This window comes from Stylophora pistillata, chromosome 11, assembly GCF_964205215.1.
Source record: "Stylophora pistillata chromosome 11, jaStyPist1.2, whole genome shotgun sequence".
In the NCBI taxonomy this organism is placed as follows: domain Eukaryota; kingdom Metazoa; phylum Cnidaria; class Anthozoa; order Scleractinia; family Pocilloporidae; genus Stylophora; species Stylophora pistillata.
In genome coordinates, this window is record NC_142529.1 from 14,603,712 (window position 1) to 14,629,756 (window position 26,045).

Genomic DNA, 26,045 nt, shown 5'->3' on the forward strand with positions numbered 1-26,045 from the left:
AGGTGGAAATTTTCAATATGATTAAATATCATTTAATAAGTTCAAAATGTCCGCTCAACTTTCACCGAAAACAACCCAGGTGGGGTCATTGTTGACCTCGGAACGTCATCTGTGAGGAACGCCCGGCAAGGATTTGTATATCTGGAGTGGCTTAATAGTAATATAACAGTGTGAAAAATTTCATAGGATATGCCTCTTTTATTGCAGATATTATACAGAGTGCTTTACATTATTTAAAAATAAAAGCTTAGTGTGTTTCCACAATGTACAGAAAAAAACGCTCATCCTTGCTCTAACAGAGTTTCCGGCCATTTTCAAATGAGCGGTACATTATAACAAAGGTGTACATCATAACAAAGGTGTTCCTATCAGCCACAACCCCTCTGAATATCGCTTTTTGTTTCTTGTACGAGTCGAAAACAATAGGAAAAGAATTTATTTAAGCAACACTCTATTGAGACGGTTCTTTCCGTTTATGAAAAAGCTTTTCAACAATAACAGCAAAACGGTTGTGCTAAATACGTCAATAACAATGCACTTGATAGTTTTCCGATATCAAAATTTAAACAATTTTTACGACTCATGCAATACTACATTACAAGATATGTAACCGAATCAATGATCTTATCGATAAATGACACTTAACTGAAAGGTAAATACATTAGTTGTAGTTTATGCTCCATGACTAAATCAATACTAAACTACTAAATATCTTTACAAGTCTTTATCACCAACTGGGAATACTTCCTCAGAATCATTGCTGACAAATCTTCGTATTGTTTCAGATATAACAGGAGTAAATAGTTTGTTTAATACAGAAAATTAAATAAAAGAGCTGTTTTCTAATTTCTTATTCCTTTTTTTTAAGTTAGCCTCAATCAGCTGGATCTAAATTGAGTTGTTTATCAATTGCAACTTACTAAAAAACTGACTCAAAAGTTTGTCATTAAGGACACAGCTTTAGTTTATTCTAACAGAACGAGACCCTTAAATTATCACCATTATCATCAATACACATTTTCTAATGCTTGATGTACTACAAAATCCTAGCGGCCAGGTTCAAAATGCAGTATTCAAAATGACAGTGTCTAACGACGATCGCTGGCCCATTTTCCCAATCTCTTTGCCGCGGCGTTCGTTGTAGCTCGAGCTTTTGGCTCGGCATCTTCATCTCCGAGATCTTCAACCCTGGAGTATTTGGTCGTGTCATAGGATCCCATGTCGAGCAGGTGCAGATATGTCTAAAGGGGTAAGCAATAAAAGAGGGTTATTCATGAGCGTAACAATGTTCTCTGACGTCAAGTCAAGTAGAAAATGAAAATGACTACTTCAAAGTAAAGAAAGGACCCTCGATTTAAAGACACAGAAGGTTGGGAAGAGAAGGTAAGTAGACGGAATGGGTTGAGGGATGGAGATTGATGGGTTCGTTAGCACGAGAAATGTTAGCGCGCTTTATGTTTAAGAGAGTTTTTGTGTCAAAAATTAAATAACATTGATAAACTAAGACAAATAGGAAGAAACGTTACACTAGCAGGAGCCTTCGGTGGTCCAGGAAGGGGTTAGTAATCACTGAACCCTAAGCGAAGGACGTGTTCAAATCATGCTACAAACCTCTTCACGAAGGTAGGTATCCATTCTTTTGCGAAGGTTTTCAAAGGGTGGACGAAAGTCGGGGTTAAAATTCCAGCATCTTTTCATTATAGCATACCTGCAATTAAGGAATGAAGGTAAATACAGGATTGTGTTTTAATAATTAAGTGATGACCATCAACCCAGAAATCTTGAAGTCTTTGCCATATAATGGTTAAATGTTAAGAAATGTCTGGCTAGAACAACGTGAAATTGATATTTTCAAAATCTTTGAAAGCGAAAAGAAAACCCTTAACAAAACCAACTAATGGCCACTGTTAACTATTTTCAGTTAATTAAAAGAGTTCAATAACGAGAGGAGAAATCAGATTAGACTCAAGTCAATGTTTTTCCACGAAGAAGGGGAGGGGGGAGGGGGCAATTGGGGGATTAAAATGAACCACAGTGTTTTATAACTTGATAAAGCAAGACTCACAGTTTATCATCAACATGATCGGGCTTTGGAAGTTTGTAGCCACGTGTCACCTGTGCAACTACGTTGCCTTCTGACCATCCGTCATAAGGAATTCCTCCTGTAAATGAATAAAAATGTGCCTGTGATACTCCAGAATATTTTGTTAAAAAAATATTGAGATTTAAATCAGAGAGATTCACTTCTAGTGCTTGATCAGAGCATTCAAAAAAAGGTGTTTCCTAACCTGATACTTAATGAAATTGATGACCACTTTTCTATTACGTAATTGGTAAAAAAATGGGAGTTGTTTGTCATTTTAAATCGCACACAAAAGGATACCCGTCTTGTGTGACAGTAAAAGCGAGGAAAGTCCCGAAACAACAGAGATTGAAACTTCGACAATCTAAGCATGAGTCATCAGTGAAGTCAATTTTGGTAAAACAAATTTATTTGTTACAGCTCACTGGACCACTGGAGTCTGACAGGCATTGACACTGACTAACGAGTTCCACATACGATACTTACAACATTTTCAGACATTGACGGCCCGGATGTATAAATATTCGTTACTTTGTCATTGAACATAGTTTGACTTACCAAGGGTAACTATCTCATACAGAACGATTCCGTAAGACCACCTGAAAAATATTTCAAAAACATATTGCCAAGCGAGAGTTGGATATTAACTTGTAAAAGATAAAAAAGCCCAATAGATGAGCTGCTCAGTGCAAGACTATACGTCATACATACACGTCGCTCAAGGTGGAAAGTCCAGCAAGATTTCCCAACAAAATTTCTGGTGCAGTCCATTTAATTGGCAGACGGCCCTGCAACGACAATCAGTGCTATCATACCGGTTTATTAGAAAGGACATTTTGCATGCAAACAATCGTAAACACTACGAATTGTTTGGCACTTCAGGTGGGCGGTACACTCCTTCTAGGACTTTCGAGTGTCAAAATTTAGCAGTTGTCATAAATTTAAAAACAGTAAAGTCAACAAACTCAGTTGCTGTGGCATAGCAAAACGTGGGACCATCTTTGCAGTGAAGGCGAATTTTAAACAGAGTTAGTGCTAACCTTAGGAATTTGTTTGCGAGTGGCACTGTAAAAAAGGTAAGACAAAGAAGATCTTCTACCTTTTTGGCATTTCCATGACCATATTTGAAGTTTTGATATGCCATGCCAAAGTCGGTCACTTTGCACACATAGTTGTTATCAAGGAGGATGTTTCGAGCTGCCAGGTCACGATGAATTATCTTCAAAAAGAAAAAGATCCAAAGTGTAAACCAGAGGAAAGATTATGTAGATGTTTGGATGGTTTTACAGTAAACTTCAACCGACAGAAAAAATTACAATCATACAAACTCAACTACTTTGTTACGCAACGTGTAATAGGAGCGACTCAAATAGACAATTCTAACAGTAATTATCCTCAATAACTTACTTAAGCCCTCTACAAACTACAGTGTATATCTTATCTCCCCACTACCTCAACTTCAAGTTTTCTCCTAAATTCCTTGAGATGAAAAGTCTTCCACAGCAGCTCTCTCTATCTTAGTATAGCGTTCAGACAGGCGGTCTTTTCCGACAACAGTAACAACTCCTACTACACGACTGAGTCCTTATATACATTTAAAAAGTATTCCGGAACATTCCAGAAGCTTACAATACAAATATTTCGGTAGTATTACATCATAACAACAAAAACCTAACAGAATATTCTAGAAGGTTCAACAGAAAGTTCATGCAAACAAGTCCTCTTGATACTTATCCATAACAACGGGCTGTAAGAACTATTGTTCCTTGGGTTTTCGTTACAGACCAAAGAAATACCAAAATCACTGTGACATCAGATGACCCATTAACAATACTGAAAGAACCCTTGGCCTTCAGAAACATTCAGAATCAAACCTGCTTTCAAAAATGTCGTTTAATTTAGATTTATCGATATTCAGGACAATCAAAAGGTATAAAAATTCTTACTATTTATTTGAGGCAAAATTGAATGTAGTAGCATATTGTTTACTTACTCCCCTTGATCCAAGGAATACCATACCAGCGGCGATTTGTTTTGCAAATAGCACAAGGTCGTAGTTGTCCAAATCTTGAGCTCTTCCTTCTCCAAGATAATACCGATCCTTAATTCCTCGGCACTTTCTCATGTAACCAAGCAGGTCACCACAAGGCAAGTATTCCATGATAAGGATTGGATGAACTTAAAATAACACACAAAAGGAAAAACACATCCAACAAAAAAAATGAAAACAAACAAAAGTAACGATCTCATACTCTGTCAAAATGTAACTGCATATACCAAGAATTATGCCTTAACCTGAATATATACCTTGTCTGGTGACGCAGCCAATGAACTTCACTATGTTGGGCTGATTGCTTTCACCGAGAATTTTTCCCAGCTCGATCTCTCTCATCAAACATTTCCTTCCTTCCTCCCCTGCAGTGGCTACAATAAAATTGATATGCTTTATAGCCAGGGAAAAACTTATTGACGAATTTTCTCGCGGTTAACAACAGAAAACTTTGCGTAAGGATTTAGACCTCAGATTTTAGGATTTTTGTCTTTGAAGCTCAGTTTGTGGCGCTCACAAAATGGAACTGATTAGCAATAGAATCCTTTTTTACTATTGAAGCACATGCTTGCTATCTTCAAATGCTTTATTTCTTCTGAAACTTTTATTTTCGTTATTATTAAAAATGACTTTGCATGAATCTCTCAGAGTGCCTTAGTTGACCCGTGATAAACAACCATTGGAAGTGCCAAACAGGCCACCCTTGGCAGTAAAGTATTTATCTACGTGATTTGAGAGATAGTTGACTGGATCTTACGTGTGAAGCATTTAGCAGCAACTGTGCGATTTCCAGGCCTCCCATTTGGAGAACTAAGAAGAGCTCTCCACACTGCTCCAAATGCCCCTCGCCCAATGACCTCTTGAAGCAGAACACGCTTCACTTCAATCTCCCATTCATCCACTTCTACATTCGACAGCTCCACCTCAACTGCCTCCCCTGGATTAGGACTAAATATTATGAAAATCAGATTCTATTATAAATCAAAGTATATGTGATCAAGAAAAAACAAACTAAGGAAAAGTTTTGAGTTTCTAAATTAATTGACCATTTCTTTAATCTACGGAATAAAAATCACCCTGAAGTTGGCAAAACAACCTTTTCTTGTGCAGAAAAACTAAAATTGCAGAATATCTCGTACATTCAGACAAGGTAAGAGCCACTTACCGTAAATATTGAGAATCCGCCGTAATTCGTAATTCATTTTATTTTTCCTAAAGGACCCTTTTAATGAACCTTTGTCGAAAATTAGATCAAAAAGTTCTATCGCGCTTTTTTTTTGTCGATCCGAAATATCGAAAAGTTCAAAATACACCTAGCTGGCCGTTTCCACCCCTCCCCCCCCCCACCCTTACGCAATGAAAAATTATGAATGAATTATTGAATTTGAACTATACTTTACCTCTACGAAAAAGACGCGAAGTATTTTATTTCAACGGATCACTATTCAGACTTAAACGTGATAACCTGCTAAGAGATCCCTATTTTCAGAGAAACAAGGATCATCTGCTCGCACTCAAAATTTAAAAGCAGGATTGCAATAACCTGTGGCGTTGGGAGTGGCCAAAGTTGCATAACTTTTCAGTGCTTCACAGGGAGGGAGGGAAACGGCCATCTAGGCGTATTTTGAACTTCTCGATTTTTCGGAGAAAGAAAAGCGCAATAGAACTTTTGATAAAATTTTTCACCAGGGTTCAACAAAAGGATCTTTTAGGAAAAATTAAATTAATTACGAACTTTTGCAAACATGGACTGATTCTCGATATTTATGGCCAGTGGCTCTTAACATTCAAAATGGAATGGTTGACATGACATAAAACCCCAACTTCAATATGTTTTTTAGTCAAATACATTCCAATTTACCGAGTAGAGGTAAAAGGTAAACTGATTAACTTACAGAGCCATAGCATTGGCTGTAGTTTCAGATGATAAATCAAGAAAGAAATAAAGAAGGAAAAATTTCTCCTTAACTTGAGTATTTCAATAAAAATGTTACGCACTTAGGTGGTGAAGGGAGTTTCTACAAAGCAGTTAATAACAATAACAATAATAATTCATTGTTAATGAAATCAGTGGTTTATTCAGAATTCTTTGTGCCAAGAAGTAATCAACGGTTTATGGTACTTTATAAATCAGAAACAGTAAAAACATGCCAATAGTAACCAAAATATTTTCTTTTTTTCTGCAAACCGAGATGATATTAATACCTATCTAATAGCAAAATTGAAGAGAACAATTGGAATATGGAGTGAAGTAAAAGTAAGCAGAAACAAGTCCAATTTTTGCTTCTGACACAACTATTCTCTGGAAAAGTTACCAAGGACAAGATATGAAGAATGAATCTTACCTGTCCTTCGGCGCTTCCAAAAATACCAGCATACGAGCAAAATAGCAATGACAGCAGCCATTGATCCAACAATATAATACCACATCAGAGATGGACTCCTTGCAGCTGTTGGTATAAGGTAAACACATGGCCATTAGCCAAATGACAAAGCTAGCACATGTGATCATGATAATGGAAAGGTTTTTACCCAGTATTACCCATCCTCCCTGGATTCTTTCTTTTGCTAGAGTTTTTCTGGCTCATTACAAATGGCTAATATTAACTTGTATGGCAGACATTCCAAGAGGGGTTAATCCAAACTATGTTGTAGAAAAAATAACAAAATAACCATAAAGCGAAGTCTGTTTACAATCAAAGTGGCCCATCAGGCTGGCGCTTAACTCTGGTTTCCGTAGCATGAAGCTCCTGGGAGTATTTCTACTCCTTCTTGCTAGTCCATTGCAGGGTTTAACCCCCCATAATAGTGAGAAATAACCTGCCTTTTTGCAAACTGGATGAAGAACAATTCCCATTACCCAGTAGAAAACAAATGATACTGCAAACGATTATACCGGTATCTAAAATTAGGTTCTACTGCATTTAAAAGGCTAAGGACCCAAAACTTCATTCGAAACTCATACTTACCATAAAAAATAATAGCAACAACAACAATGAAAAAAAAAAAAAAAAAGCAGCCGACAGCAGGATTAAAACAATGCAAAACTTTCAGGTTACATTTAAGTTGAAATATTCTTTGCTGTTAAATAATAGATTGTTTCTAGGACACTACAATAATGCCAGCTTACGGTTGACATTTACTGTCACATTGGAGCCGTCCACATTTCCTAGTCTGTTACGAGCTTCACAGGAATATACACCACTGTCCTCCTCCACAACCTTTGCAATATGCAGGTAACCTTTTTTCTCATCCGATTGCATAAAGATGTTGGCTCTCTTCTTTATTTGGTCTCCATCTTTTTTCCAAGTGATATTTACTGTTGCTTTGTTGACAATGCAAATTAACCTAAGCTTATCACCTGAAGTGAGGGTTGGATATGGTTTTGGGCTCAATTCCGCAGTTGGTTTTCCTGTTTTGAAAAAGAGATAATGTACATGTATACAAATCTCAATTTTTTTTATGGAAAAAACTTACTCTCAATACCTTAGTAGGGCAAAAATTATCATGGACACGAAGCAGTCCAAAAGCAAACCCCAAACGGAATTTCCAAGATGCTTCTTAGTAACCCCAGACCCAGCCCTTTGTTGCTATTAATATTCTCATGACATATAATGTGCTATTCAATGTTACAAATCTTTGCAGTGATAAAAATCTATTGGATTAAAATGATCAGAGTGACCATGACAAACTGTCAAAGTGATCATATAAAAAAGTTATCTCAAACAATAATTGGTTAATGGTGCCTGCACAACAACTATGCTTCTCACAACTCATTACAGTATTTTTCCCAGATACCTTACACCCAAGTTAGTACTTCGACTCTTTGACTAAATTTTCTTGGAGAATTTCCAGCGGTATTAAGACTCCAGGGGTATCTCCATCTCAAAACAATTGTTATAAGAACCAGTCTCAACACAGTGTCAGTTATTTTTGGTCAACCTTCAGACTAGCCAACATTTACACCTCATATTTTACCCATTAGCAAAGGAGATAACATCAAAGAAGAAAGAATTGTATAATCGTTAAAGAGGATCCATCATCATCATTACCCTAATACTATTAAGTTTCAATTACTACTATTACCATTATTACACTCATCATCATCATCATCACTATCACTATCCTCATTATCATTATCATTATTATAATTATTATTCAACCTACCAAAAACTTGAAGTGTTGCGGAAGAACTTGTTGTATTTGCTTTGTTTTCTGCTGTGCACTTGTATGTTCCTTCCATTTCCTTTGTTGTTCGTGGCGTTTCCAGGAATGATTCCACGAATAAGTCTCGATCAAAATTTTTTTTATTAATACCCGATTGGAGTTTACGGCTATTAAATGTCCACGTTACTTTTGGTGTTGGAACACCTGAAGCACTGCAAGTAAAGTTGACAGGGTCTCCATCAGTAACAGATTGGTTTACCGGAGACAATAAAATCCGAGGAGACACTGAAAATAAAAAGAACAGCATGATCTTCAACCAAGGTTCTTAAGATAAAACCAAACAACCACAAGTAATTTGGCAGTAATTTAGATGTAAGAGTAAATTTGGAGTCCCCTAACGACACATATTTCCAGAATTAAAAGAATCACCTCCACACAGTGAATGGGAATAGGTAGAGAGGATATTATATTTTGAATGAGTGAGCTTCCCTCAACCCTCAATGATAGTAATAACATCAAAAGAGTGGTCTAATATATTATCTACTATGATATTATTAACATGAAAGGAGTAATCTAGTATATTATTTACATAATACTGTAAATATCATGAAGCATGCAAATCAAAGTCAAACTTAAAAACAAATGAATAAACTTGGTTTGTAAAAATCCTATTTAAATATCTAGCATGAACAAAAGCATGTTAAAAAATTACATGTACTGACTGGTCAGACCACAGCACCGGGGGCTACGTTCCCTACATGCACTCTTTGTGAGAAGTTCTTGAGTTCTTTAATGTCCCCATGCTAACCAGTACAGAGAAGATGAGGGAGACAGGGCCTACAGTCTATTGGCCTTATCCATGAATACTAGAATGTCTAACCATTCGCTAATATCATAGCACACTAAGCACATTCTCCTAAGTTATTTAAAGATCCTCAGTGGTGGTCTGGTCTAATGTTGAACCCTCGACGTGACGCATGGCAGTTCAGGGCTCTATATCATGAGCTTACAGAGTGCAGTTTGTAAATATTAATAAAATTATTTTGATTTACCAGTAACATCAATCCAGAAGGATGAGTTAGCTTTTCCAGCCAAATTTTCAGAGACACATTCATAGAAACCTTCATCATCAAAAGTCACGTGCTTAATAATTAACGTGTTGTTGTTGCCAAGAGCTTCTCCATCCTTGCTCCAATTGACAGATACTGGAGGACTGCCCTTTACAAAACAAGGTGTTGTAAATGTGGAGTTCAATGTAACTGAACGATTCTTGAGTCCAGAATTTAACTGTGGTGGAACTAAAATGCAAAATTTAAAAAAGTGACGATGAGATTATCTTCACAGGTACATTGGTATCTTGAGCTTGGATGTAAACACTGCAAACAAATAACAAGTCAGCAACTTTTAAGAATTTCGTTCTGCAGGTGCTATCAATATGTTACTTAGTTGACTCAGGAGTAAAAAAAACTTTTGCCATATCCATGCCATTTACCTGGGACAGGGCTGTGGCCTAACAGCACCCAGTGGCTCCAGGCACCTTACTTTTGCTCTTGGGCAACTCAGGAATCTTAGTTTTTTCATAAAAACCATATGCTAGGCACCCTGGATTTCACAGTTTCTGAGCACTGGGCTCCCTTCAATTTTTCTTAGAGCATAGCCTTGTGGGACATTTGACTTAATTTCCATTTATGTGAACGTGAGATATAAGTTTCAACTCATTGCCAGAGCAAGAAGCATCCGAAATTTGTATTTGTATTTACGAATATTTATACAGGGTGGCCCAGTTTAGCAGATAGCTAGTTTAAATGGGGCATTGTGAAACCCACCCATCCCTCCCCAGGGGAGAACATCCATCACACAGTAATCTCGTGCATGGGAAATTTAACATCTCCTACCCCTAACCCTGCAGGAGACGGGACCTCCATTTATTTCTCCCTATCTAAGAAGACTAGAATGTCTAACCATTTCTTGATGTTATAGTAAGGTAGCATATTCTTCTCAATTATTTTAAGACCTTAAGTGTTGGTTTGGCTGGGGCTCGAACCCTCGACCTCCCGCACAACAGTCCAGCGCTCTATCCATTGAGCTAACAGGGAGGCTGTATTTCAAATTAAAATGATGTTCTCATCTTCAAATGTTTTAACAGTTTGTTGTTCTTTTGTAACAGGATCCTTAAGTTTGGCAAAAATATGCCACAAAGTCTGAAAAAGTTTTTGAACCACTTTAACCTTATGGTTATTCAAACTTCTCTTGATGGGCTCTGTAACACCTGGATGTGAGGAATAACAGCAAAACCAGTCGCTGGTTCCTTCTCATCATGAGTAGTTACTAGTTGCGACTGGTTTCAGGCAGTTACAGAGAAATGCTTTGGTATAGCCATTTGTATTTGAGTATATCGGACAGACCAAACGTCAGTTTGGTCTGAAAGAGCATCAGAAAGTGGTCTTCTTTTGTTTAAAAGAAAATTCAGCTTTGTTGGAGCATGTTTGAAAAGACCCTCCACAGGATTTCCAGCATAATGGTGATAACACGGGCACGTGTGCGATGACACGCCACGCCAAGCGTGATATGTGACACGCATATGCGCATTTATTAACAAGGAAACAAAGAGTGTCACGGTAGCTTTTGTTTTTCACATCTTAACACCCTCAATCTTTTATTTTCAACAGCGTGTTAAATGACACGCTTCGTAGCGTGTTAAAGTTGTGCGATATGGCACAGTAGCACGGAAAGAGTTGTTAGGCAACCGAAGAGGTTAAGCAAGAAAGCCTTCAGTTTTAGAAGTTGCTCCGCACATTGAATAGTCTTCCTCGCAGCCGTTTTTAGGGTACCATACATAAATCGTACCATGAAATTGTATCATATGGCTGAATGAAATACATGTACTTCTGTGATGATTCTTATATGACTGATCTGAAACAAACCCTTTTGGTTTTCTGGGATAATTCATTTGAATATTTATGTAGAATATGTTGGATGCAGGCATCAGCCAAAGGTGCTAAAACATCAAAGTAATTGACCAATATTCTTGAACACAGGATGGTGTAATTAAGCCTCTGACATTTTTGATCCTCCATTGATGGCAAAAACTTCAAATTACAAACATAAAGCAGATTTGCCTTTGGCGCTGAAGAATCAAGCATGGCCCCAGAAACTCTATTCTTAACCATCTGCTGGTTTACCCAGTGGAAGTCCTTGTTCTGTGACTCCATAGTCCTGTTCTTTCGATCCAAGTGAATGTCCAAGTTGTCAAAAGAGATGACAAAGCCAGGGTGAGCTGCCTTTTTCAGCTCACATTTCTCCCTCAAAGCTGACTGCATTTCATCATGACATTTAGTAGAACAGTGGGTGTGGGAAGCATGTCTTGAAACAACAGCATTGCATTTCTCTAGAGCAGTCTTCAAATTTCTGTTTAGGTTTGAAATTTGCTGTTTTGCTTGGACAATATCTACATCATGGTTCTCACCCAGCTCATCAAGTTTTCTCAGGATACTGAAATTTGCATTAGTCAGTTTCATCTTGTTAAATCTGGAGATAGTAGCCTGTTGAGCAAATATGTACATAGGTTACTGTGTATCTTTCCTACACAAAATAAAGTGAACCTGTTAAGTGTTCATGTAACGTAACCCATGAGACAAATGTGATATATTTTATGAGCTTTCTTTAAAGAGGTTAAATAATATAAATTGTCAACAGCTTACAGCAATAGACCTTTTCTGCTTGTATATTTTGTTTTCCCAATACAGATTGTTATGTGCACAAATGACCAAGAAATGTCCGCTAACAAAGCATATATGAAAATAAACTCCCGAGTACGATATATGGCACGCAACAAAAATGTAACAACAAGCAGTTACCCATTTTAACTATTATTTAATTAGTTTTACATTGTTTAATTGACTTAGGTTATAGATTAAGTTAAGCAGTTCATAAAGCAGGCTTGCAATCCTTCATGCCGTGTGATCGTCGTCTTCATCAACTTCCAATTGCAACATTCGCCGACAGAAGACCACAGCGCTTGGCTTTCTTCATTCATGACTTTCCTTCCGTGCACACAAATTCTTTCGGAGGACTTCATAGCGAACTCTGTATTCTTTATCTTTTTCCCTTCTCGGCTATCGTCTTTTTCATCTCTTTCTTCTCTCCGGATATCGCAAGGTCAAAAGGTCATAGCCTCGTCACATCATAGCTTCCACAAGTTCAGTCAGCAAGCCACGAGGGTAAGCCCTCGGGCAAGTCTCCTTTGTACTTCTCACAAGCCAGCTTTTATACATTTACTTTAGTTATCTAGAATGTTCTATTACTATTTATAGTGTATTACAAGTTGTACTATTTTTGGAAACTGCCGAGTCACATGAAAGAAGTTTCTAGAATATTACAGATTATAGATAATTCTAGAAAAGTCTGGGATTGCGTGACAGATTCAGTAAAAATAATGCGATCCTCATAACAAGATGATGTGATGATACGCAAGAGATTTGATCCTTTGTCTTGTTCATTAAAAAGAGTATGTGCAGACATATTCATGCTTGCATGTACTCTTTTCAATGAAGAAAACAAAGGATCAAATCTCCTGAGTATCATCACATGTTCTATATTGTGAAAACAAAATGTATAAGCGAAAAAGGTTCTTTTTATCTCGCCGTAAACAAGTAATTAGAAAAGATACTTTTTGAGAGGAATATTTGATAGCATGTTACTTGTAAAACCACAAGATGGCTTGTTAACTTTTATTAAAAAATAAAAAAACAAAACAAAACAAAAACTGGCGAGTCGAATCTGAACATGGCATTTTTGTTTCTTTTTGGTTTTCTCTATCACTTAAGTTTTCATGAAGGAATAATAATTTGAATATTAAGAAACAAAACATGGCAAGAATTCTATAAGTAAATTGTAGACAATAAAGTTGTCATAAAAATGCCCTTTCTATTGTAACTGCGGGTGGTTTGTATTGTTATTTTAGGTTTATGTCATACTATAATACATTTTTCAGTAAATATGACAGGGCTATGACTATTTTTAGTGCTTACATAAATTCATTATTTGTATTTAACTGATGGAGTCATCCCCCCCTTCAAAAATATTTGTATCTTTTTATTTTTCCATGTTTGATACATCAACATAAGCTGAACTTAGCTAATTAATTGTGGTTTTATGTTCGCTTTAAATACAGCAATTTTAATACGTTACCACTTTTTGGTATTGCATTGCAATATTTTATGTATAAATTTAAAGCGAATATCACCGGGTTGCATTCCCTGCTAGTGTCCCCCGCAGCAGTTTCTAGTCTCACGGAACGCCTGCGAGGGAGACTAAGTTCCTGCATTCCAGCGTGCCGGTAATATTTCCGTCGCGTCTAACTGGGAAGATTTTTATTTATTATATGTAAGCAGACGGTTTTTCTTAAAACGTATCGACCATGAAAGAGACTTACATCTCACTTAATTTAGCACTTCCGGTATGGAACCGTACACATATTCCATCAGGCATTACGCAATAAAATAACTACTATAACTTACCTCGACTGACTTTGACTTAAGAAGTACGCCAAGCACCGAAGCAGTTGCATCCATTTTCTCACTCCTTTGCTTTAAAAGTACTGACCCTGCTATGGCAATGCTTGAAAACCAAGAACACTCTTTGGTCCTTTTGTTTGCTGCAGAAGTCATCAAGAACGAGTAGAACAGTGGAGCCCTCTCTTTCCACTCGTTGCAGAGAAGTTGCAAGTCGAATTTGGCCAGATCTTCTTAAAATTGAAGGATTCTTTTTTGAGCACAACGCCGCTACCTCTTTGGAAAAAGTTTTCAATACACTTTCAATGACGTGATTTCTAAGCGTTGGACTTTTCATCACGGCATTTGCGATCTGTGAAGGTACGCCGTGTGCCAAAGTCTTCCCAATGGTCTAATAGCTTCCACAGAGGGTTTTGTTCATAGTTTTACTAGGATACTGGACGCTCAAAAATGTCTTTGAAGTTTCACTAGTGTTAGTACGATGATTGGAAGCAGCTTTTGAGGCGATTGGAGTAGAAGTAAGTATCGGTTGAGGAATTTCGCACGGGGCTCTTACCGCCGGTTGACCAGGGAAAGCTTCTGGCACAAGTCCGTTTGGATGACTTCGAATAGGAGACACACCAATAGAGCCAATATGAAATCTTGACGGAGTATAACGTATCTGTTGGCTGATCGCGGTAGAAATACTAGAATTGGCTGTAGCATTTGTAGAAGTACAAGTGGTACTGATCGGATCGAATTGTAAACATTTCCAGGATTTCCCACGGCACGAAGCTTGGATTTCTCCACCGTCGCTCTCAACCTTCAATAAGCGCTTCGTTCTGGGAAGTTCGCGATCCTGAAGATTCCCTTCAATTCATCTTTGAGCTCTTCAAGATGACCAGAGGCCTTTTTGAACTTGATCAATCGTCGGTAGCAAGCTTTACAAACTGAAAACTTGCTGGTCGCTGAATAGCAGCTCACATTCACATCCAGACAGGAACTAAAAATCGCCGGAAAATCAAAAGAACTTTTTCCGAAAACATAAATTTTTTCTTTTTTCTCAACTAAAGTGGAACAAATAAAACAACGATCACTTTCCAAAACCTTTTTCGGCTTTCCTCCATCAAGAAACTACGATGAAATGCAGAATTTGAAAACGCGGGAATAATCATATTTATTACAATCTCTTGTGCTCTGATTGGTCACATAAGAAACAATATCAGTGATCTCATTGGTGCAAAGACAACAAAAGGAATGGAATGTTGTTCGAATGTGAGCAGCCGTTTGTGGGGAGGAGCGTTGCGTGACGAGACTAAAAACGGCTGCGAGGGAGACTACACATTAAAAGAATTGTAGCGAAAAAGACGGCTTATGTAAAAAGTTTTTCTTAGCACAAATGCTTTCACCGTACGCTGACTTCAAACAAAAAGACAGCCTATGTAAAAAGTTGTTCCTAGCCAAATGCTTTCACCGTGCGCTGACTTCAAGCAGGGCCTAGCGACAGTTTGACGATTCGATGGCCCAGTAAATATACCCTGGCTCCAGAGGTTTCTCTTTTTCTCCCTGTTTACAATCCTTTCGGGCTACGAAGCAGCGATATTGGCCGAGCTGTGTAGCAGCGTCTCTTTTTCTCGGAGCCGCGAGCGAGAAACCTCTGGTGGAAAGCGTTGGGTTTCTCTTTTTCTCCCTGTTTACAATCCTTTCGGGCTACGAAGCAGCGAGATTGGCCGAGCTATGTAGCAGCTTCTCTTTTTCTCGGAGCCGAAAAAATCGAAAGGATTGTAAACAGGGAGAAAAAGGAGAGAAAAAAGAGAAACCTCTGGAGCCAGGGTACAGTAAATATTATGTTTGAGCAACAATGTGTTAAAAAAGTGTTTAATAGAGGATTTTGCGTCAAATCAAAGTTTTTCAGAATTTTCAACGTAACGCAGCGCAATTTCTGGCCATGAAGGCAAGTAAACAACGATCTTAGCATGATGAATTTTACTGCGTGGGCTTTACACACGTAAGAAATTCGCACGTTTTCGCTTATAACAGCAAATCAAAAAACTGTTTTGAATAAATCTGTCGTTCCGAAATATTTCTTGGCCAGTTTAGTCTTGCCTCCTTATTAATTGATTCCATGGAACTCGAGATCTCTTCGCTCACGGACAAATTTGCAGATTCCCGTTTGAAATATGATCCACGGGCTCATTTGCACACATGCGAAAATATTTAGCGATTTTTATCGGCATATGGTATTGCAGGGACTGGACTGGACTGGACTGGACTGGACTGGACTAGTAAAACGCTGACTAGTAAAGCGCGGACTAGTAAAACGCGGACTAGTAAAACGCGGACTAGTAAAACTCGGACTAGTAAAACGCGGACTAGTAAAACGCGGACTAGTAAAACGCGGACTAGTAAAACGTGGACTAGTAAAACGCGGACTAGTAAAACGCGGACTAGTAAAACGCGGACTAGTAAAACGACAACCACAAAAAAAACAATTTCATACGAAGGCGATCATAAGACTTAATGTCAAGCCAATTTAGTAAGTGACAATCCCTGTTTGACTTTTAAGCTGCAAATGGGTTTGACATGCGCCAGATACAAACGAATTTATAAGTTTAGGCTAAGAAAGAATTTTATTCAGCACCAGTTCAAAATTCTAAAATACACTTTCGTCGTAAATTTCACGGCAGAAACGCAGGAATTCGATGAATAAAAGTCGCATTAAATCTCCTTGTGTCTAGGTAGAAAGAGTCTCATTGACTTCAGCTTTTCGGTGGAAGAATAACCGATTTACACACGCCGTAACAGAAAACAAACAAGCAGACTGACGACTCCAAAACACAATTTGCATTCACTTACAATTTCACTTTCCGTGACATTTTAAAACGGAACAGAGGTAAATCTTCGAAGATTAATCGTCGTTGGAAATGAAAAATACTTTTCGTAAGATCTCTGTTTTTCTCTTTACGAGAAAATCGTCGCATGATCAATTAACTCGTGTGTGTTTGTCACACAAGTACTGGTGTGTCTTCAAAAGCGTATGCTTCAATTGACAGGTGTCACATCGTGACAGTTACTTTTCCAAAAAATGTTTGAAAATTTGTTCGGAAGCCTTTTAACTACCTTTACAAATAAAAATCTTTCGTTGAAAGTTTTCTCTTTAATTTGAAGAACCCGAATGATTTTAGGGCTACAATTACGAGTTTATTTACGGGAAAATCTTCCTTGAACTGAACAATTTTATAGCGAGTGAGTTATAAAGAAAACAAACGTTATTCAAATTAAAGAGAAAGCTTTCGCCGAAATATTTTTATTTGTCAGTGTAAAGATAGTTAAAAGGCTTCCGAACAAATTTTCAAACATTTTTTTGAAAAGTAACTGTCACGATGTGACACCTGTCAATTGAAGTATACGCTTTTGAAGAAACAGCAGTACTTGTGTGACAAACACACACGTGTTAACTGATCATGCGACGATTTTCTCGTAAAGGGAAAAACAGAGATCTTACGAAAAGTATCTTTTATTTCCAACGACGATTAATCTTCGAAGATTTACCTCTGTTCCGTTTTAAAATGTCACGGAAAGTGAAATTGTAAGTGAATGAAAATATGTGTTTCCCGCTCTTTTTGGTTTTTATCTTTTTTCACACGCACGCACAAATGACAACTTTGTCCGCAACGGACGCGGGTCCTTTCGTTTCAAAAGAATTTGGCAAAATCGGTCAGCCCCACCCAGGTACACCGGCGTCTTGGATGATTGTTAGAATTTTGAAACTTTTAGGAAACCGCAAAAATTGGGTCGCATTAGAAAATGCTTGTGTTGACAGAGTTTAATCCCTAGAGTAAACAATTCGGTCGTAATGCGACCCGAGCCTTAAAGAATCCAGGATGCTACACCAATTTTTGAACAGTTCCGAAATATACGAACAGTTCAGAAGTTCCCATTACGGACCGACCTATGCTGGTGAATAACACTTTTATCTTTTTCTAACGCATAAAAACAATGATTGTTAAAAGAACCCGAATGATTTAGGGCTACAATTACGAGTTTAATTACGGGAAAATCCTCCTTGAACTTCACAATTTGATGGCGAGTGAGTTATAAAGAAAACAAGCGTTATTCAAGTTAAAGAGGATGTTTTCGCAGAAACATTTTTTTCATAAGCAACTGTGACGATGTGACACCTGTCAATTGAAGAAGAAAGAAACATACGCTTTTGAAGAAACAGCAGTACTGGTATGACAAACACACACGAGTTAAATTATCATGCGACGATTTTCTCCTAAAAAGAAAAACAGCTAGAGATCTTACGGAAAGTATTTTTTATTTCCAACGACGATTAATCTTCGAAGATTTACCTCTGTTCCGTTTTAAAATTTCACGGAAAGTCAAATTGTAAGTGAATGCAAATATGTGTTTTGGCCGGGAGTTGTCAGTCTGCTTGTTTGTTTTCTGTAATGGCGTGTGTAAATCGGTGTTTCTTCCACCGAAAAGCTGAAGTCAATGAGACTCTTTCTACCTAGACACAAGGAGATTTAATGCGACTGTTATTCATCGAATTTCTGCGTTTCTGCCGTGAAATTTACGACGAAAGTGTATTTTAGAATTTTGAACTGGTGCTGAATAAAATTCTTTCTTAGCCTAAACTTATAAATTCGTTTGTATCTGGCGCATGTCAAACCCATTTGCAGCTTAAAAGTCAAACAGGGATTGTCACTTACTAAATTGGCTTGCCATTAAGTCTTATGATCGCCTTCGTATGAAATTGTTTTTTTTTTTTTGTTGGCGTTTTCTAGTCCGCGTTTTACTAGTCCGCGTTTTACTAGTCCACGTTTTACTAGTCCACGTTTTACTAGTCCGCGTTTTACTAGTCCGCGTTTTACTAGTCCGCGTTTTACTAGTCCGCGTTTTACTAGTCCGCGTTTTACTTGTCCGCGTTTTACTAGTCCGCGTTTTACTAGTCCGCGTTTTACTAGTCCGCGTTTTACTAGTCCGCGCTTTACTAGTCCACGTTTTACTAGTCCAGTCCAGTCCAGTCCAGTCCACGTAATACCATATGCCATTTTTATCTTTTATCTTGATTTTTGAGAGAAATCGAAATCTGCACCTATCGCTTTTTTCGACGAAAATAAGTTCTTTAATTAGTCTTCTTTCACTGGAGCTTGTTTTTTGGAGAAAATGATTTTTAAAATTTACTGTGCATTGTTTGCTTTCTTGCTTTCTCCAAAATTTTGACTTTTCGTACGCACGTGTTGGATCGCGTAACACGTAAGTGTCAATGGGCTAAACTCGATCTTGCTATAAATTTCCGTGTTTTGAGAAAAGAAAAATGGGTTTCGTGTGACAAATTGTGGTTCATTGGAAGATAACAGGTGAAGTTTACAACATGAGTCAGTGATTCGATGATGAAAATAAGTTACCAATGCAGGTTTTGCTTTAGTGGAGATAGTATAAAAACACGGTGAAGGTATTTGTTCTCGTCGTATAAGCTGTCTGTCGAGTCGCATACTAGTTGTGCGCGTCGTGTTAAGAGTTCTGATAGTTGTGGCTTTGTAGCGACTCGAGACAGCTTATCCGACGAGAACAAATACCTTCACCGTGTTTTTACGAAGAACAACTACGACAACGACTTCATCCGACGAAACACTCACCGACCCACTACCACTACCGAAACAAACGACACCGCAACCATACCGTACATAAAAGGCATGTCTGAAAACATCTCGCGCATCTTACTACCCTTCAATATCCGCGTCGCCCACAAACCCATCACCACACTACGTCAGTTACTAACCAACGTTAAAGACAAAGACGAACCGAGGAACAGACAGGGAACGGTTTATAAGATCAATTGTTCCGACTGCCAAGCCTCCTACATCGGTGAGACTGGCAGAAACCTCACAACAAGACTGACTGAACACAGACGGGCGACGAGGAAAGGTGATGTCAGCAATCACATTGCTGAACACCATCGACTTACCAACCCCAACATTGACTGGGACTCTGCGCAATGCCTAACCTACAGCACTGACTATTTTCAACGACTGACTCTGGAAAGCTGGTTTACTAACTTAGAACAGACTCCCCTAAACAGATGTCAACAACTACCCGCTCCATACAAACGACTCATTCACGACATAAACATCACAAACGACCGAAAAAGAACGTAACTTTACCGACAGATCGAAACAGACCAATCACGACCAACTTACGTCACTTGAGTCTTACAGCCAATAACATCACGGCAAAACCAACCGATCATTTCACACGAACTGGAATAAGAACATTCTACTGACAACAATCATTCACTTTATCAATACCCTTGACTACACTGTATAATTCATGTATTACCTGTTGTGAGTGGCCTACAATGTGGAAGAAAGGAGAGTGGACACCAGTCTTTAAGAAGGAAGATCCCCATGAGAAAGAAAACTATCGTCCAATAACTGTGCAAGTCACAGTTAACAAAATCTTTGAGCAGCTACTCAGCAAGCAACTAAGTCATGGGTTTGATAATAAACTATGTGATAAATTAACAGCATATAGGAAGAGGAACAGCTGTGAAACTGCTTTATTGTCATTAACCGAGAACTGGAAAATGGCTTTGGATGAACGCAAAATTGTCGGAGTCCTCTCCACAGACATGAGTAAAGCATTTGATTCTCTATATCATCCTCTCATGTTGGCTAAACTAAAGGCTTATGGTGTTAACGACAACAGTATCAGACTGCTGAACTCATATTTTACTGATCGCTTCAACAGAGTTAAACTGGGACCAGTAGTGAGCTCCTGGGAGAGGGTGTCAAGGGGATGCCCTCAGGGATCTGCATTTGGGCCGTTATTATGGAACATTTTTCAGAATGATCTAACTTATGACATTAATACAAACCTTAATATGTATGCAGATGACCACCAGTTTTATGATATGAGCAGTAATCTAGCTGATGTTCATGCTAATCTGACAGTAAGTGCTGAAGTAGCTTCCAACTGGTACAGTTCCAACTTCCTTAAAGGAAACTTCGACAAGTATCGAACCTTAACACTTGGTAATAAATGTGATCATAGTATGAGAATTGTTATTGGAGACGTAGAAGTTAAATCAACTGCCTGCCTGAAATTGCTTGGAGTATCAATAGACAATAATCTCCGATTTGCTGAACATATTACTACAATCTGTAAGAAAAGCAGCCGACGTGTAGGAGTCTTAATGAGACTCAGAAACTTAATACCTACTAGCACCAAGTTGCAATTGTTTAAAGCTGCCATTCTTCCTTATTTAACTTACTCTCATCTTGTTTGGCACTTCTGTCGTGCTAGTGACAGCAGAAAACTGGAACGCATACAGGAAAGGGCACTTAGAGCCATATATTGCGACAAAACGTCAAGTTATAACACACTATTGGGTATGGCTAATCTATGTACTTTACATAACAGAAGGTTACAGGACATGGCTACTCTCATGTACAAGGTCAAGAATAATATATGTCCTAAGTATATTGCTGACCTATTTCGGAGGTCTGATACGAAATATGCCCTACGTAGCAAAGAATTTGTTATTCCTAGATTTAATACAGCAACATATGGTAAGCACTCTATCAGATATACTGGACCTAAGTTATGGAATATTGTACCTAAGAACATTAGAGATCTGCCAACATTATTATCTTTCAAGATAAATATCCGTAAGATTGATCTAAATACTTTACTGACCCATAATTACTGTACCAACTGTATTTTATGCAGTACTTAATGTAAAAAAGTTTTTAATGTAAATTTTATCTTGTACATATTGTAAATATTTTAGCATGTTAACCAATCTTAGTATTTTTAGCTCAATTAGCATTGTAACTTTAATTAATATATGGATTTAGTCATTTTTAATTTATTTTGTAGTGTCCCCATTTAGTGGTTATGTACTGCTATTTTAGTCTGACACTTAAATAAAGGTATTCATTCATTCATTCATTCATTCACTTGACTCTGATGATGACTTCCGCACAGGTTGTCGAAACGTCAGTCACTACCACCGACAACAGTCCTTCTCAGGACTACACTCACCCGGACGATCAGACTACACCTTCACATGTTACCCCCGGGTTCAATCCATTTACTGCATTAAGTTTTGTGTATAAAAGAGCTTATGCACCAAGGCTAAAAATGAGACGATTTTTGAATGGTTGAAGCGGTGATCCGAGGACGCTGCACTATCAGGTTTGTAAAGCAGTGGGTTGAACCGTATAAATGGGCATGTCAACGGCATTTCGGTCAGATTCGCCGAAAGGAAGACAAAACATGCCCGTGTAGCACGGCCACCCTATCCCCACTAGTTACTGTATGTATCATAGTTGGCCAAAAAACCCACGACTGTAACATGCATAGGACTGAAGCCCCCAAAAGTACAAAGACTGGCTCAACTAGAGGAAGAATAAACCGAGGTATGCTTTAAGTACAAAATGTCCATTATAATGATAATAAAGAAGTTTTCACTTTCCATCTTAGTTTGTAATTTTTTTCTGAGAAGCTGTAATTTTATTTCTGAGCAATAGTTTTACTTTCCCAACAAGTATATCTCATTACAATTATGAATTATTTGTAGTATGTCTATTTTTTAAGCTGCTTTTCCCTCACTAATCATTTTATTTATTTTTGCTTTTTCTTTTCGTTCTTAACTAACTTAATGCCATCTGCAACATAAAATGTACTGAGCTAACAGAAAACTTCTGCTTTATTTAACTCCCTGATTCACAAAGTAACATTACCATCTTACTAGTAAATAAATTTTTAAGAAACAAAACTACGGTAAGGTAAAATAATTATTATAATATAATTTAATCGATGTGAATAAAGCACTGCATTATCTTTTCTCATATTGCAACAGCCTTGAATGAATCAACTATCGTCTAAACTTGATTTCTTATATTCAGAAGTTGCATGCCTGAGTTATAAATAAAGAATTCTTATTGGGTGTTTATGGAGGTGTAAAGAACATAATGATTATGATGATTAATCTTCTAAATTAGAAATGTCGGAGGGAAATTATCAGAAGTATTTTCTGGAGTCGAACAAATGAAGTTAAAAAATGTTCAGGAGAAAATTGATTAGATTAAGTCAGCTGTCAATTCCCAGTTAACAGTAAATCATGAGGAGTAACCAAAAGCTTGTAATTAGCCTTGTACTGCTGTACCCATCTAGTCAAATAAAAATCAGTGATGGGATATTCCCAAACATGAACAATGATAGCACCATGCAGATGTCCTTTGCCCAACTTATTACAGGGAAGGGGAGCACTGGTATGGCTACGCTAGTTGTAGTCAATAAGAAATTCTCAACAAGTTTCAGCAATATACATATATTTTGCCACCTTGAAAAAAAAAATGGTTACAAGTCAAATAGGAATGTTTCATAATGATGTTCTCAGTGTGGGGATATGATGTAATATTACTGATGGGGATCATAAATATATCTTATTAACCAAGCGGGAGGGCCGTACTGGGAGAATATCGGCCCGAGGTCTTGACAGTACGGACCGGGCTGCGCTCAGTCCGTACAAAAAAGGCCGAGGGCCAATATTCTTCCAGTACGGTCCTGAGCAAGCCTGGTTAATAAGAGATTTATTATACGACTGAAGTTCAAAGGGACACAAGTGCTGTATCATTCGGGACCATTCAGGACAGTGCCCGGTCCAATACTGAGAGAATATTGACCAGCAATAGGGCATTTTCATTGGTTGATTTTAGTTATTGGCCCTCTGACTGCCCGAGTCGTGTAATAATTATCCTTACAGTGCTTCCGAGCATGTGATGTGTATGATTCCTTAAGCACATGGAAACTATGTAAAGCTATGCAAAGCTAATCTAAAAAAAAAATGAATTATAGAAGAAGAGTGGTTGATTATTTGCATAAATTAATGCAATGCACATGCAAGGTAGTGGAATATACTTCAGGTAAACATACATGTGCCTGTAAAAGTTTCAAATGACTGAGTTATAAAAATATAATAATAATAATAATAATAATAATAATAATAAAGTGGGTTTCATTGAAAATGCTTTCATGTAAAACAAATACCGCTGTTTGGGAAATTAAAGTAGCAGTTGTAGTAACAAGTACAAGCAAACGTACCAAAGACAAGTAATGGAGATCTACAATCGATTAATATCAATAAAGACTTAATTCAAGATAAATTGTAAATGAACCAATCATGCTGGACGGTCTCAAATACAAACAAATCAAACTTTCTTCGATTTCCACTCCCTTTGTAAACATCACCATTGTATGAGCTTAAGTCAGGCGTTATTCTGTTCATGAGAGATAAGTTGTTGATAAAACTGCAAGTATATGAAATGAACAAATGTTTTCATATTTTAATTTGGATCTATCAACAAAGTTGAAATGGTAAATTGGCAACCGTAACGATTACAAAAGCTGACGTTTCGAGCGTTACGGTCACCCGTTCTTAAAGGCACAGTAAATCAGAAAGGTGGAATGGCGAAAAATCAGTCTAGAAAAGTAAAATTCTCAACCAAGCGAATGATTTCCAAAATGAAAAGGCACCGCACGTCGGCGCAAAGTGAGTGTGAATATTTTCGCAACTCAATAATTACGTGTATCGCTTCATGCTAAGAACACTTAAAAATCCAACCAGTCTTCAGACTCGCTGGAAAATTATCTTACAGAACTAATCTCTTGCTTTGTCTGGATAACTATCGCTGTTTTTGAGTATTCTGAAGGCGAGGGCGACTGGCGAACCACGATCGCACTTCGTAACGACGGCCAGCTAAAGTCAGCAAACAGCACAAAACTCCAAACAAAATGACTGCCCTGTACCGCTATTTGTTAAGACGTGGTTTTAGTATTAAAAACCCATTCAAAGGATCAACCATAATAAACAAGGAGAAGTATCATGGATATTTTCCGACTTAAAACCTTGCAAAAGGCCGATGTTTTCATCGAACTAGTCCACAAACACATGGAAGCACTTGGCAGCCTAATGTTGATGACCACTGACCACTGTGACGTCACCAAAACGTATTTCGGCGGTGTCAGTTAACACGCGTGATATTTCGCACACCAGAGTGCAATATGACACGGCATAACACGACTTTTGTTTTCGCACCCTTTAACACGCTTCTTTGTTTAACCTAAATACGGTTCATTGTTTATATGGAACAAAAGAAATTTTAATCAGGAGTGCATTGTGACACGCTGCTACTGTGTTAACGAAAATTTCTTTTGTGTACCGTGCTAAAATAGTGTGCCCGTGCCATCACCATTATGCTGGAAATCCTGTGGTGGGTCACATTATGTTGCACGGTTAACCAGTACTACAAACACACTGTATGTACTATGTAGATTTGGAGTTTGAAATTTAAAAGTTAATTTATGTTGACAAATGTGGACATGCTAACCGAATGGAGAGCAGTATGTATGAATGTATAGGTACTGCTGCCTCACTCAAGAAAACAACACAATGATACTTGCCAACCCTTGAACCCATGCAGAGATATTACTCCAGAATCCAACAGGCCACAGTCTATACAATTAAATGATGGAAATGCAGTTTTAAACCTAAAAACTTACCTTTAACTGTAATATATATATTTCCAGTGGAACTGCCTCCACTATTTTTTGCTTCACAGGTGTACAGTCCTGCGTCTTCCTTTTTTATATTATCGAGGGAGAGAGACCTGGTGTTTCCTTTCAATGTGTTATTCTTGAGCCAGGTTATCTGTGGCTGAGGCTGACCTTGAATGATTTTACAAGTCAAAGTCACATTGTCTCCTTCTCTGATGAGATTGCTTGCTCCTGAAACATTCACCTCTGGTCGAACTTTGAATAAACAAGTAACAAAGTTCAAACAAATTGGCACGGTCATACACACATAACATAAGTCTCCTAGAAAGCAGTTATCTTTTGGGTTACTACTATCAATCTACAAAATGGACAATGCAGTTTGACATGACTAATTTCAATAACCAGATGAAGTAAATTTTTCAGACAGCTAAAAACAAATGCATGGGTTACATAAAATGACCTTACAGGAATATCTACAAATTAATCGAATGAAGCCTTGAAATGTAAAAAGTAAAATGTTTTAAAAATCTGAGCTTTCGCCGATCAACGGCATCATCAGGGATAAGAAAATATTCCTGATGATGCTGTTGATCGGGGAAAGCTCGGATTTTTAAAACATTTTACTTTTTAAAAAAATATTCCCTGCTGATGCTATTGCCGATTGGCGAAAGCTAGGATTTTT

General features: G+C 37.7%; 4 protein-coding genes across 6 annotated transcripts in view; 1 reads left to right on the plus strand and 3 right to left on the minus strand.

The window, feature by feature from the left end:
- The window catches only part of LOC111319115 (inactive tyrosine-protein kinase 7), a 344,836-nt gene that overhangs the window by 176,872 nt on the left and 141,919 nt on the right, over positions 1-26,045 (minus strand). The gene's annotated exons all lie outside the window — the stretch shown is intronic.
- Positions 1-26,045, plus strand: part of LOC148720188 (matrilin-1-like) — a 208,818-nt gene that overhangs the window by 106,725 nt on the left and 76,048 nt on the right. The window lies entirely within an intron of this gene.
- LOC148720197 (tyrosine kinase receptor Cad96Ca-like) lies at positions 179-7,377 on the minus strand. Of its 2 annotated transcripts, XM_088739674.1 has the most exons (11): positions 7,264-7,377; positions 6,479-6,583; positions 4,891-5,081; positions 4,391-4,507; positions 4,077-4,261; positions 3,183-3,302; positions 2,795-2,871; positions 2,642-2,682; positions 2,066-2,162; positions 1,612-1,708; positions 179-1,241 (listed from the first exon to the last, which is right to left on the minus strand). In XM_088739674.1, the coding sequence occupies exons 2-11, from the start codon at positions 6,508-6,510 to the stop codon at positions 1,089-1,091; spliced, it is 1,110 nt and encodes a 369-aa protein (XP_088595800.1). In that variant the 5' UTR covers positions 6,511-6,583; positions 7,264-7,377; the 3' UTR covers positions 179-1,088. The 2 variants fall into 2 exon arrangements, with proteins under 2 accessions (XP_088595800.1, XP_088595799.1); XM_088739673.1 differs by lacking the exon at positions 7,264-7,377 and having other exon boundaries at positions 6,479-6,786.
- Positions 9,492-14,042, minus strand: LOC148720198 (uncharacterized). The gene is made up of 3 exons (XM_088739689.1): positions 13,820-14,042; positions 10,315-11,842; positions 9,492-9,598 (listed from the first exon to the last, which is right to left on the minus strand). Exons 1-2 carry the CDS (start codon positions 13,967-13,969, stop codon positions 11,201-11,203), a joined length of 792 nt encoding a protein of 263 aa, XP_088595815.1. The 5' UTR covers positions 13,970-14,042; the 3' UTR covers positions 9,492-9,598; positions 10,315-11,200.